Source organism: Notechis scutatus, chromosome 1 (assembly GCF_049901735.1).
Source record: "Notechis scutatus isolate UNSWTSFEM ecotype Mainland chromosome 1, rNotScu1.2, whole genome shotgun sequence".
In the NCBI taxonomy this organism is placed as follows: Eukaryota; Metazoa; Chordata; class Lepidosauria; order Squamata; family Elapidae; genus Notechis; species Notechis scutatus.
The window spans coordinates 272,503,202-272,517,600 of NC_142009.1; the positions used below are offsets into that span (position 1 = coordinate 272,503,202).

A 14,399-nucleotide genomic window follows, 5' to 3' on the forward strand; every position below is an offset into this window, starting at 1 on the left:
AAAGCTGGTAATCAGTTTAGTAAGAGCTTACTTTTTAAACAGTTTCTGAACATTTTATTGTTAAGCTTTAATAAAACAACGTTTGCTTTATTTCCTTTCTCTGTCTCCTCTATTTCTGCTTTAAAAGAGTGCAGGTGCATTTTTCTTTTTTTTAAATAATAATAATAATAATAATAATAATAATAATAATAATAATAATAATAATAATAATAATAATAATAATAATAATAATAATAATAATAATGAGCTCTCTGGCTGAAATTTCACAAAGTTAATGTGCTCTGAAAACCAGACTGTTCCTGTTCTGCCAAAAATTGCCTCCCATGACAGCTTCTCAACAAATCTTTTCAAACCATCTCTGACTTGTTTGAACTGAATCTTGTCTTCAAATCTTGGATCACAAGTTATATGTAGGCTGTGAATGTGAATGAATATTGAGATGTATTGTTCTGAGCTCTTATTATAGATTCTGTTTTTTTCTTACCTCAGAGAAAATTAAAAAATAAAAATAAAAATATCTTGGTTCACAACTTAGAATCAACTTTAAATCTCACATCTGAACGGAAACTTGGCTAGTAGGATTCATGCTCAAACATATGTGAATGCTCAATGTTTCAACAGAAATGCAATCTTCACTGAGCTTGGAGGTGGTTAGTCCGATCCAGCTTATTCATTAAAGCAATCCTTTATTTCATAACTATCCCATTTTTTTTCAAGCTGCACAAGGTCCCTTCTAGGATTCTCCTCCCATTTTATCTTTACAACAACCTGACAAGGTAGATTGGGTTGGTTGTTACTGCCTCTCAGCACAAGAATTACCCAGTGAATGGATTGAGGATTTGAACCCAGATCTTAGCCCTAAACGTTAACCATCAAACTAAACTGACTATGTATGAAAGAAATAAGAGCCATTTCAGCTATACTTTGTGAATGCTCCATTGTCACAGAAACTGCCTTGGCTTGTTACCTTGAGGGCTCCATCTACTTCATGAAAAAAATGTTTTGTTTTTTTTCCCTCCCTGCTTGTCTGGAATGTTCCCTCTCTGTTCAGGGCATCAGGAAGTGAAATGAAACGAGGAAGCTCACATCACCTCTGCATCAGGGGAGACAAATATCGAGCACTGGCAGCAGAGTTATTGATTCAGAGCTAAGCGTCACTCTCTCCCCCTCTCTCCCCAAGTAAGCAGTTACGCCTTTCTGCTTCGTTGCATTTAATCAGATTCCTACAGCTACAGAGTCGAAGCAGAGAATTAGATTTTTATTTTTTTTTAAAGTCTGCCTCTTAATAATGTTTGCTTCAAAATCCAACTCGGTCTCTCCTTCCCCCTCCATGGATCAGACAGATTTGGGTGCCTTGGATATCCGCACCAAAGTGCAGCTGTATGGAGTGCTCTGGAAGAGACCGTTTGGGAGACCGTCAGCCAAATGGTCCAGAAGGTAAGGCAGAAGGTGTCTGGGTAGAGCTGCAGAGGCAGAAAGGGAGGGGAGAAGAGAAGAGAAGAGAAGAGAAGGTGGTGATTATGAAGTTCTTCATGGGAAGGAAAATCCAGAAAATCTGGGGTAGCAATCAGGCTGGGGTTCTGGACAGGCAGGATCTTAAAATGTCCAGCTCCATATGAGTTTCAGAATAGAAGAATCCAGTCCAGGAATGGGGCTGTATTAATGTGTAGGATCCAAATCATCATCATCATCATCATCATCGTTGTTGTGCAACTTTATGGAATCTATTAATTAACAATCTGGGCAAACACGATTTCTGTATGGTGATCTATTTGTAGCTTGGCAAAGGCTCTCTGCCTGCAATTCTCTATGTTCTGCAAAGAAGAGCGTAGGTGAACTGGTGTTAGGCCAACTCATGCTGAATGTAGGCTAAGTTGAGATCATCTGCTTCTAGGGAAAGCCAAGCAGTGAAGGCTTTCTTAGCTTGCTTGCTTGCTGCTCGTTGTGTGAACTTAATTCCAAAGTGCTTTTTTTTTTTTTGAGAATGCTGGCTGCCTGATCTGAAGACATGACACAGTGCCAACACAACAGGGAGGAGCGAAACTGTTCGTGCTATCACTATCAAATCCTATGCACCTATTTATCTTGTGGTCGTTGTCAGAACTGCTGCACAATTCTATTTCTCAATCACAAAACATTACGGGTTATGGCTGAGAAGAAACTGCCATCCCCATAATAAATATCCCATTCCTAAATATAGTTTTGGATTAGTCACCATGTGTGCAATCAGGAGTAACTTATTTTATTGCCAGATTTCAGAAACATTTAGCATATAGGGTTTCTTTTTAATCTTCCTGCTACCAGTCCTTCCAGAAAAATCCGCCTCTGTACATTCTTCACCTGAAATTCCATATGCATTTATACTTGCAGTTAACATATAGCCAACTCAATATGAAAGTAAATAAATATAAAAGAGAAACTTGGGTCAAGGGTTCCTGTAAAATAAATTCTGCTTGCAGGGTTCTTCCATTGAAGCAAAGATGGGAGATAATTTTTTTTTTTTGCTGATCCTCCCTCTGTTTCTTCTTTTGCCTCATCATTCCAGCACAGCAAATAAAGGAACTGCAGAGTGGAGAACATGGTTTAGTAGTTTCCCTATGCTCTCCCCTGCGAAGAACCTCTGAACAGCTATTCCTTGAGTTCATCTGTTCCAAAAATGAAGTTCTGGATCAATTCTTTTAATATCTATATGTATTTCATTGCTAATTTGCTTGAGTAAAAGAAGAGGAGGTGAGGAAGAGGTACCGTACGCTCAACCTGTACTTCTACTCTCAACTTGTACTTGTGAACTCATGGAAAAGATATTTCAGGCTGTGTGCATAGAAATGAATGGGCCTTCTGCAGCTAAGTAGAGGCAAAAGTTAATGGCAGGACCCTTCTGAACCAGAGGATGTGTTGACTTGAAAGTTGCAAGACTTAGCAAACTGTCAAGAGCCAAACAGAACTGATTCCTGTATAAATAAAGATAGTGATGTTTTTTTAAAAAATGCTTTTCAATCACAGTATGAGGGCATTGTATAGAATAGCACATCCCCCTGCAGGCTCCATATATCTAAAGCACAGTAAAAATGCAAGTCATAAAACAGTTTGCAAGGTGAACAGGTGACCCAAAAAGGCAATGAGGAGCTGTCATCTCCTTAGCTGTCCTCTCCTCCTTCTCTGGCACTGCTGAGCTGGGGTTCCTCTTCTTAAAGAACTAAAGGAAAGCAGGACCTTCTGTCTGGCAGAAAGATGGTTGCCATCTACGCTCTCTTGAGTTGCCTATTTGACCCAAATCGAGATGCTGAAATATTCTCTTCAATTCCAGTCACAATTTTTTGGAAACTAAGGTCCAAATACTGTAGCAGAGAAAACTCTCATTCTCTGTGGTTAGCCTATCAAGAATAGAAAGGACTTTTAAAAAGAGACCTCTAATATCATGTTAAGACAATATATAAAATTTGCCTGGAATCTCTATTTTAGTTGTGCTTTCAGCTAATAAAGGCATACAGATGCAAAATGCAAACAATTGTACTTATGGCACACATAATTTAAGGACCTCTTGCCTCAAGAACAGTGTATAGGAATGGAAAAGATTATTGTTATGGGATGTATGGTTATTGGTGGTTCTTTCCTTTCGTTTCACAAATTTGCAACAGTGTTAATGGTAAAGGTTCCCCTCGCACATACGTGCTAGTCGTTTCCGGCTCTAGGGGACGGTGCTCATCTCCGTTACAAAGCCAAAGAGCCAGCGCTGTCCGAAGACGTCTCCGTGGTCATGTGGCCGGCATGACTGAATGCCAAAGGCGCATGGAACACTGTTAACTTCCCACCAAAGAGGTCCCTATTTTTCTACTTGCACTTTTACATGCTTTCGCACTGTTAGGTTGGCAGAAGCTGGGACAAGTAACGGGAACTCACTCTGTTACGCGGTACTAGGGATTCGAACCGTCGAACTGCTGACCTTTCTGATTGACAAGCTCAGTGTCTTAGCCACTGAGCCACCACGTCCCTGCAACAGTGTTAAATGTTACTAATTTGCAATGAGAAAGAGACAATACAATAGTCAAGATATTCCACTTTTGCAAGCAAATATACTGTATTATTTGCATAGGGATAACAAGACCTGTTAACTTGAAAGACAGCAGGCCTCATCAACGCACACACCAAGTTCAGGGCCAGTCTAGATAGAATCCAGAGAAGTGTACAAGTCCTGTGGTCTCCACAGCTGAATTCCCATCTGAATGTTGCTCCTGGTTACTGGCTTCTATGAAAGCCTTGTCTTAGGTCCATTTAGATGGCAAAACTTCTAATAGGTCTTATGTTGCTCTTTCCATGAGACACACTAGACTGGCATCAAATTCATATAATAGAGGCAAACCCCATGCCATGCCATTTATTTGAAGGGGAAGAAAACAAACTTAGATGCATGTAGAGTGGTTTCAATTTAGATGGCAGCAAATATGAAAGGGAGGCTTAAACAATTTGTCAAAAGGTGATTTTGATTTAACTTTCTCCCTCATAAAAACCATAGTGCAGATAGGGAGGAGCAAAATATTAAAATTCCCTACTCCTAATAATCTCCACAATGGAAGAATGGATGGAAAAATGGATCGAACTAGCAGTTACCATAATTACAGTAACTGTTTTAATCAAACAAAAGACTATATTCAGTTATGTTTCTACCTGGAAAACACTTCTACAGTTTTGTGCCCAAGATAGGGGGGAAAAGAAATTCTGACTTTGGGCTTTACTGAGCAGTTATGTTTGTTGTTATAGAAACGACTAATATATCTTAGTTGAAAAAAGATGAAGCTTTTTCTTCTGCATTTTTCTTCTATTGCACTAAAAAAAGTTGGAAGTTACTGGTTTTTTCTTCTTTACCCCACACATTGTTTTCCCTTCTTTCCCTTCCCCATTTCCCTATTATCTTCATTTTCATTTGTAATTTATATTTATGCATTTATAGTATGATGCTTTCATAGTATGATACTTTTATTAAAATTATATCTAAAAAATCCTCCCACCCCAACATGTCAGGGTCTTCGTTTAGATGCTCCCCCTACCACCATTCTTTTTAACTTTACCACACTAACATTTATTTTGTAATGCATTTCCATGTAATCCCTAGGGAGATGGGTGGTTCAAAATGTGATAAAATAAATAAAAAAATAAATAAAATAATAAAATAAAATAAAATAAAATAAAATAAAATAAAATAAAATAAAATATAATAATAATAAAATAAAATAAAATAATAAAAATAAAATAAAATAAAATAAAATAAAATAATAAAATAAAATAAAAAATAAAATAAAATAAAATAAAATAAAATAAAATAAAATAAAATAAAATAAAATAAAATAAAATAAAATAAAATAAAATAAATAAGGCTTTCATTGTCTACTAGCTCCCAGGAACTGGAAAATAAACCATATGTAACTACTGGATCGAGGCATTTAGAGAACAAAGGTTGCATTTAAGCACTGAACTGACTTTTATGAAACTTTGCTGAAACCCAGTTGAATGTCATTGGAAGAAGTAGATCCTCTTATGTACAAATACATACTACATAAAATTTAAGAATATGATTCAGTATTAAGATATGAAGAATAAATTACCTTAGAATTGGCATTAAAAGAATCATAGGAATCTCTCTTGCATTGAATTAAGCTACTGGTTTGTTATGGTTGGAAGTAGGCAACCTGGTACATTCCTGAGGCTTTCCACTTCAATTCTCATTGCCCCAATGAACATGGGCAATGGCAAGAGATTATGAGATCTGCAAAACAAGACATCTGGAAGACACTTATCTGTTTCTGATCCACTCACTTTCCTAACAGACTCTGTAGAAATGCTAACTGAATGTGTTCTCCTACAGAGTTACTATCTTTTTTCTAAAAATAGGCATATTCTTTTCTCAGGTGCTGAATGAACTCAGGTCCTCTTAAGAATAATGTCTCTAGACTAATTCAAAGTCCAGGTAATGTGTTAGAGTTCAACACCTATAATTCCCAGTCAGCACTTTTTTATCCAGGGTTTGAAAACCTTTGGTTAACAGGAATCATGCCACTGAAATCTCATAGCAACTTGTTAACTTTGGCTGCATGGTTTCTTACTGGTATCCTGTGGCGAACTAAAGAATATAACACAAAGGTCAAGAAAATAAAATGTAGAGTCCCAAAAAAACCACACCCCAAATTTCTCTAAAACATCATCACTCACCTGCCTGATGTACTATTGTTATCAGCTCCTTTTGTCCATAATACTAGAGCATGGCAGCAATGCAGTCTTTTATGGACTACCAGGTTAGCCCAGAAGCACTTGAGCCATTCTTTTTATTGATCTCTTTAGTATTTGAGAAGAATTAATCAAACTTAAATATATATTTAAGAAATCTTCCTTAAAGTGGAAGATATTCAATGTTTAGGAAAATTTCAAAATATTAAAAATCATGGCCTTTTTAAAAGATCAGCATTTTAAGTCTATAGAAAGAAGTTTCTGCAAGAATGTGTAATGGAAAGGGAATATGACAGACTAAAGAACCAACTAAATTAATAAATTAATATAGACTATTAAAAGCAAGGAGACACATTGGCAACCTTTATTATTGTTATTATTAGGCAAACACATATTGTTTATCTTTATTTTTAAAATAAATATTAAAGGATTATATTTGAAATAATTGAAATGAAACAAAAAGATGTTTAGACTGAGATTAATGAAAGAGGCTAGAATTAATGTGTTTGTTTCTCTCCTTACTGAAAATTTGGAATGGAAAAGGTAATAATAGAATTAAGTATGCATATATGAACATATAATTGCTGTCATATTTGTATGTAAAGGTGATGACCCAGAAATATGTTGTCCACTAAAAAGAGACTTTTGTTTTTATGTGAAAAACTGAATAAAATTTGTTAAAAAAGAAAGAAAGAAAGAAAGAAGTTTCTGCCTTTTTAAGGAACACAAGTGACATTCTAAGCTATATTGATGAAGGCACTTAGAGAAAGAGCTGGTTCTGATTGATCGAGTACAAGATAATAGAGTTGAAAGGGACCTTGAAGGTTCCTCCAAGTTCCTCCTAGCAGGAGACTCCATAGAATTTCAGACAAGCGGTTGTCCAGTCTCTTCTTAAAAACCTCCAGAAGAATCCTATGTTTTAATAACTGATAGATTTATTCTAATAGTTGAAAGCAGCCATCAGCAAAAGAGAGGAAAGAGTTCCTTTTGCAAACCTCTTTTTTTTCTTGCATTCCCTGGGATAGGCAGTCTTGCAGGTTCATCAGTTTTGTGACTTTCTTATAAGAGTGTCACCAAACAGCAGTGATGTTGAGCCAGCTCTAAAACATGGCAAGACTCATCTGTCCCAGTTTGACAAGCACTCTGCTAAAATAGCCACAATAATTCAATGGTCATATAACAGCTGGTACTACTGATCAATCAGAGGAAATACAGGAACAAAACCTATTAAAAAGGAAACTGATCAACACTAGGCAATTGCAATTAGAATATAAAGAAATAACCCCCAACTAGCTATCTTTCTCAACCACAGGCTCATATCTAGTGACTATCTGACAACTGAAAGTTTGAAATAACGGTAGATGGAACCTTTTCCTAAACAAGAACTAAGGTCCCATAAGAGCTGACATCCCTTTCAGTAACTGTGCTTCAGGAATTATTGCAGGGAATGTATAGCTTTAAGTACTAGATTCTGCCTTATTTATTTAATTCGTTGAATTAAATAGAAAACTTCAACATCAATCTGGGCATCAAATGTTTACCAAAATGCTTAGAATCACCCACACTGAAGCTTTTTTCCTCCCGAAATTAGATCTCTCTCTCTCTTTTCCATTTAATAAACAGAACTACCATCCTCAAATCTTCATGGTTTTGTTGCCAAAACATGTAACAGAAAAGCATGCCACCTCAGTTGGCCCATTAGAGATATAGAAAGTCCCGGAGACGCTCTTGTTCCATTTCTACCAGAATCTATCTCCCAAAGGATGAAAATGATCCCAGTTTCAATTATGTGCATTATTTAGTACCTGGAACTTTTAGAACAGTACAGTACAAAAGAAAAAAAAATCTGTGGATCTTAGAAGAATGTTAAAAATCAGAGCGTACTTATTTGAGTTCTTTTAAGTTTTCAAAGATTTTATAAATATTAGCTAACTAAGCTCATTAACTGAATACATTAAAAACCATAGCAGCCTTTTTTCTTCTTCTTTAGAAAACAGACTTTCTGAGGGTTGATCACAGAATGTATATATTTTTCTCAACTATGCCAAATGTATGTGTAACTCACTTTGAAACAAACAATTCGCGATTCACTCTTGATTTTATAGCACAACACCCACCTCGACTTGCAGCAAAACCTCTTTGCTGCCATCTAATGGTTTTCCAGATTTTTTTGCAGCCCAGATATAGCAGATGTAGTAGCAAATGAAATTATTCAGATACGAAAACACAAACTCCTGATTGTGGTTTGTAAATCACTGTGGAATAGCAAAGATCCTGCAAGTATGCTAATTCCTCCATGTGGGTAATAAAAAAAAAAGTCTCCCTCTCACCCTTGTACACCTAAACATATAATCACAATACTTGACAATCTCTGAAGATTGCCAATCTTTTTGTGCTTGGAGCCTTCACATTTTAAATCTTGGAAGACTGAGACAGAAACAACACCGCTGTTTGTGATTTGGCATTTGGGCAAAAGTCTGTCCTTTTAGCTTTTCTTATAAAATGTTGAAGATTTGCACAGCTGTTTAGAGTTAGGCAGTGCCTGGATTTAATTAAATTAATGTGAAGAAGCTCTGTGTGCTATAGTGCTTGGGACAATCCTCAAAAGCTTCAGGGATGACACAGGGATCTACGTATAGCAAAAAGTTGGCAATGGCTGTTCTGGAACAGAAGTGGTATTCAGCAGGTTCTGATCAGTTCTGGAGAACCAGGAGTGGAAATTTTGAGTCGTTCGGAGAATCGGTGATTGCCTTCCACCAGGAGTGGGAAGGGAATGGAGATTTTGCAGCATCCTTCCCCTGCCACTCCACCAAGCCACGCCCACCAAGCCATGTCACACCCACCAGGCCACGCCCACATAACCGGTAGTAAAAAAAATTGAATCCCACTACTGCTCTGGAGCCAATGAAAGTGTTAGGAATGAAATGTAGTATCAAGTACAGTTTCTGTGCGTGAACATCTCCGCAGATTATTTCTGTCCAGGATCAGATATATATAAGTGGTGGTCCAGAGAAAACTGTCCAAAACATTCCATGGTGTTGAGACTAGTTGAACTATGAAAAGAAGGATGGAATCTAGGATAATATTCAAGGGATATGTTTGTTATTTCTTTCAAGAAGAAAGCAACCCCTGGGTTACCCTGTTTCCAGTGAATAGCCAGCCCACAAAGCTCCTGACGCTGGAAGTTTTAGGAAGAGATTGGATAACCATTTGTCTGAAGTGGTGTAGGGTATCCTGTCTAAGCAGGGGGTTGGACTAGAAGACCTCCAAGGTCCCTTCCAACTCTGTTATTCTATTCTATTCTATTCTATTCTATTCTATTCTATTCTATTCTATTCTCAATATAATCCTTCTGCAAAGTTACTGTTTCAAAAGTAATCTATTTTCCATTCATTTTAAAACGCCCATGTATTCTCAGTTTAATGTGCCTATAATACAGGGCTGATATTTTGTCTTTGAGGTATGGGTGGTAAAGAAACTGGCGCTTAGACATGCCATTGTTGACATACATGATGTTGGGCTGATTTTATGAGGAAGTTAAAAAAAATCTCACCAGTTCAAGAACTTAAAAGAAGTGAAAGGTGACTTTGTTCTGTTGAGACAAAAAATGTTTTCTTTTTGCTCAGAGAGTTGATGAGAATTGGAACTGCTCTAAAATTTGTCTATAACTCAGAGCAAACACATTTCTTATCTTAACTCCTTTTGTGAAAGACATTTCCAGTCTGGATAATTACATGTTGCTTTAGTCTTCGTCTCCAAAGACAATGCCAGTGGATTTTAAGATTTATTTTCACATATTTCATTAGCATTCTTACTGCTGAGAAACTAAACCGTCTTTATTAAAAAAAAAATCTAACCTCGTTATGCATTTGGTACATTATGTACAATATGTCTTCAGTTTGTTTGTACATATGTAATGGCTAGAGTGAATCATTACAGTGAGAAGTACAAGGGAGTATATTTATATTTATTCTCTGAGCTATAGCTACTAAGATGAATTTGATGAGGTGAAGAATCTTCTCATGTATCACAAGTATACAACATTGATATGTTTTAGCATTTCTTTTTAAAGAAATTCACCTCTTTACTCAGCCGCTAGTTCTCCCAATACAGGCAGTCCTCACTTAGTGACTATAATTGGGAGCAGCAATTCCACCGCTAAGCTCTACAGTCACTAACTGAAACATCACATGACTGTGACAGGCTTACAACATCATCTTTCCTCTTTGCTCATTAAGCAAAGCAAGTTTACTTCTACCTTTCTCTTTACTCTGTTGAGAAACACACAAATGGCAACGGTGATCACTCAGGTCATAAATGTGAGGAATAGTCGCAAGCTTTTTTTAAAACAACAATATTGTCCCAACGTCAAATGGTTGTCAAACAAAGCTGCCAGTAATCAAAGACAATCTGTATATCTTTTTGTTTTTCTTAACTGCTTCCAAATTTTTTGGGCACTGATGGGCACTGATATAAAAGGCATTTTTAATAAATAAATACCGTATTTAAAAGTACCACATTACTTTTTTCCCCCTGAAGATTCAGTGTGTGATAGTACAGATATATGTAATTTTTCTGGGATCAGCATTAGATACCAATACTTAGACTTGAAAAAATAGTGAAAAGATAATTTCAACTAGGCTTAAGAATGTAAAGCAACAGGTTGTAATCACTGCTGTGCCAAATAGGATGTGTAGAAAACTCAGCAAAAGGCTGAGTTTCCTCAAAATGATACTAATAGAATAGTAAAAAGATGTCATAACAAAAAGGCTAAACCTACAGAAAGGCCAATTCATACTTGGCCAGGTGCATTGTGGACCCATGGCGTCCCACAGAGTTCAAATAACTACATGTTACCATTGCCTTTTTGGAGAATTAAAATTGTATGTAAAGATACAGCATGTCTCTTTTTCAGATTCTTTATCATCAAGGAAAGTTTTCTGCTTTACTATGCTGAGAGTGAAAAGAAGAACTTTGAAAATAATCGGTACTTCAATATCCATCCAAAGGTTAGCAACATCTCCAAAGACATTCAGATAGGGCCTTGTTAGAAGGGAGTCTAGAAAGACTGGATTTCTGCTTCACAAAACATATTTGTGTACTTAAAATGAACTTTTAAAAAATTTAAAGGAACCTACACCGTGTATTTAGGATTACCTGGGTAGTAAACAATCAAATAGAGCATGCACTTTTAATACCCCTGAAATCCAGATTACCCTTTCCTTGTTCAGCTTCCAAAAAGCCTGGGAGTTGTACACTTCAGGAAACATTTGAGGACAACCAGGATTGTGTGAAGCCATCTGGAGTGATTGTTTTGATTGACTGATTGATTGATTCTATTTTAATGATATTTGTTGCTTGACGTAAGCAACTCAGAGCCATTAGGAACTGAGCAGCATACAATTATGTTCAGTAAGTAAATAAATACAGATAGTCCTCCGTTAATGGCCATTCATTCAGCAACTGTTCAAAGTTACAATGGCACTGAAGGACACTTACAGCCTGTCCTCAAAATTGAAGCCATTCACAGCATCCCTACAGTCACGTGATTGCAAGTTGGGTACTTGGCAACCAGCTCACAATTATAACGGTTGCAGAATCCCATGGTCATATGAGCCTTGTGACTTTCACAGCTGGCTTCCAGCAAGCAAAATCAATGGGAAAGTCAGCACAAGGTCACAGAGGATGATCATATGACCATGCAGGATTTGCTTAAAGGCACAGTGGTTAGAACGCAGTATTGCAGGCTAACTCTGCATTCCCAATGCCAGGAGTTCAATCCTGACCGGCTCAAGGTTGACTCAGCCTTCCATTTTTCTGAAGTTAGTAAAATGAGGACTCAGATTGTTGCGGGCAATATGCTGACTTTGTAAACTGCTTAGAGAGGGTTGTAAAGCACAGTGAAGTGATTTATAAGTCTAAATAGTATTGCAGTTGACATTGCTTAACATGAACTAGAACTTAACATGAACTTAACATGGACTAGAGCTGCTGGAATTTGCTATGATAAGTCAGTATGGTCATGTGATATCACATTTTAGGACTATATCATTTAGCAACAGCGTTCCCGGTCCCAATTACTGTCATCAACCAAGATTACCTGTAAGTAAATAAAGTTTTTCCATTCTATGCTTCTTATTCTTGAAATTGTACTCCTTTTCTGAACACCCTGAACATTAGGCATTTCAGAAACTGTGGGGCTATGAATCAGAGTGGACTGGCTTAAGGCTTCTGACGTTCACTTTGTTTTTATTCAGAAGCTCAGTAATAATTCATGGAGGTGATTATGCCTTATGCCTTTACATAAAAGGTGCCGCTAAATATACAGTATATGCTCAGCCTGGGAACAGAATGTACAGTTCTCTAGGTGTGCTTCTGTTACCCTGCCCCCACAAGCTTTTTTCTTTCCACCAGTCTCATTTAGAAAACAGGCAACATCGGCGTATTTTCTGTCTTTATGATGAACTGACAGTCAAAAGTACCGGTACTTTTCATCTACACCTTGTAACTTAAGAGATTTACCAGCTGATCCAGATCTATGCTCTACTGCAGGGCTGTCAAACTCCCCGCCCTATGGGCCAGATTTAATCACATGCTGGCCACGCCCCTGCCCGGTTTAGCAAAGGGGGGAAAAGTCCTGGTACATCACATGACGCCGCTGTGACAATTTGAGTTTGACACCCCTGCACTGCTGCTTCCATAGCACTATTTTAGATACATGTTAGAGTTTGTTGTTTAATAAAACATTTTTTTAATAACTGGCATTTTAGTAAAAGCACCAATACAAACTACAGACCATTATATTTTTATATAAAATACCATTATCACAGCAGGCTTTACACCAGGGGTGTCCAACCTTGGTAACGTTAAGCCTGGAGGACTTCAACTCCCAGAATTCCCCAGCCAGCAAAGCTGGCTGGGGAATTCTGGGAGTTGAAGTCCTCCAGGCTTAACGTTACCAAGGTTGGACACCCCTGCTTTACACTTTAAAGACTTCTTCCCTTCTCCCTTCTTCCCGCCCCTCCCCCCTTGCAGTTGAGGATATATCATTTTTTAACAATTCAATTTTCTCCTGTAGTATGTCATGCCAAATTTTGAGCAAGGCACATTTCAGAAGGCTATAGGAGGCTGACCGATCCATGGAAATCCTTTCCTTCTTCTTTTGTCAATCATGAGCATTTTGCTGATGGGAAATGCTCATGACTCGGCTGTTTTGAAATAAGCACAAAGCAAACCAAGAAAAGTTTGCATAGAAGGTGAGATCTCTTCGATCATCTTGTGCCATGCTGGAGGTTCTGGATAAAGAGAAACACCTTCACTTGCACTGGGGAAAAAATGCAGGTAGCTCTAGATAAGCCACCTTACAAGTATTCTAGCAATAGGATGCCCTGCTTGAAGATTTTCTCTTCTCTCGTGGTGACAAGCTACGTTTAGTGTAACTGGCCCAAATATATAGCATTAGCAATAGCACTTAGACTTATATACCGCTTCACAGTGCTTGACGGCCCTCTCTAAGTGGTTTACAGAGTCAGCCTATTGCCCCCAACAATTTGGGTCCTTACCCACCTCGGAAGGATGGAAGGCTAAGTCAACCCTGAGCCTGGTGGGGTTTGAACTGCCAAATTGCAGGCAGCCACCAGTCTGCAGAAGTAGCCTGTGGTACTGCATTCTAACCACCGCACCACCGTGGCTCATCCATATGATCTATCTGCTGAACTTGGCATTAATTGAAATATTGAAGAAAACTTAAAGGATGGCTCAAGAGGAAATACATTCCAATAGTGTAACCTAGAGGACACCAATACATGGGAAACAGTGGCCAAACACTCACTGTTGAAGAGTTTAGTTCAGAGAACTGGCAAATCCCACCTCTGACTGGAGATTTTACAGTATCCTTCCCTTGCCACGCCCACCAAGCCACGTCCACAGAACCGATAGTCCAAAAAAATTGAATCCCACCACTGGAACAAATGAAAAAAAATAAACTCACAATATTCAGTACTGGTCAGACTGAAATAGAACTGATCTGTCTGGAAACACCTTCCTTTAATAAGCCTTTTTTCCTGCTAATTTTCTTTACAAAGTACCTCACGTTGTGGAGATTTTGTAGCTGAGAGAGAGTGTTAGTATCTGTGAGCTAAGTCAGCCTTGAACAGCAAGGCCCAAGATTAAGAAAGAGT

The 14,399-nt window shown here is 37.7% G+C and overlaps 1 protein-coding gene across 2 annotated transcripts in view; it reads left to right on the top strand.

Moving 5' to 3' along the window:
- Positions 1 to 1,123: 1,123 nt before the first annotated feature.
- PLEKHD1 (pleckstrin homology and coiled-coil domain containing D1) overlaps positions 1,124 to 14,399 on the top strand; it is a 51,629-nt gene continuing 38,353 nt past the window's right edge. For both annotated transcript variants that reach the window (XM_087951521.1, XM_087951520.1), the window contains exons 1-2: positions 1,124 to 1,437; positions 11,135 to 11,228. In XM_087951521.1, coding sequence (XP_087807647.1) covers positions 1,289 to 1,437; positions 11,135 to 11,228 — 243 coding nt within the window. In that variant the 5' untranslated portion in view covers positions 1,124 to 1,288. The remainder of the gene's footprint in view (positions 1,438 to 11,134; positions 11,229 to 14,399) is intronic.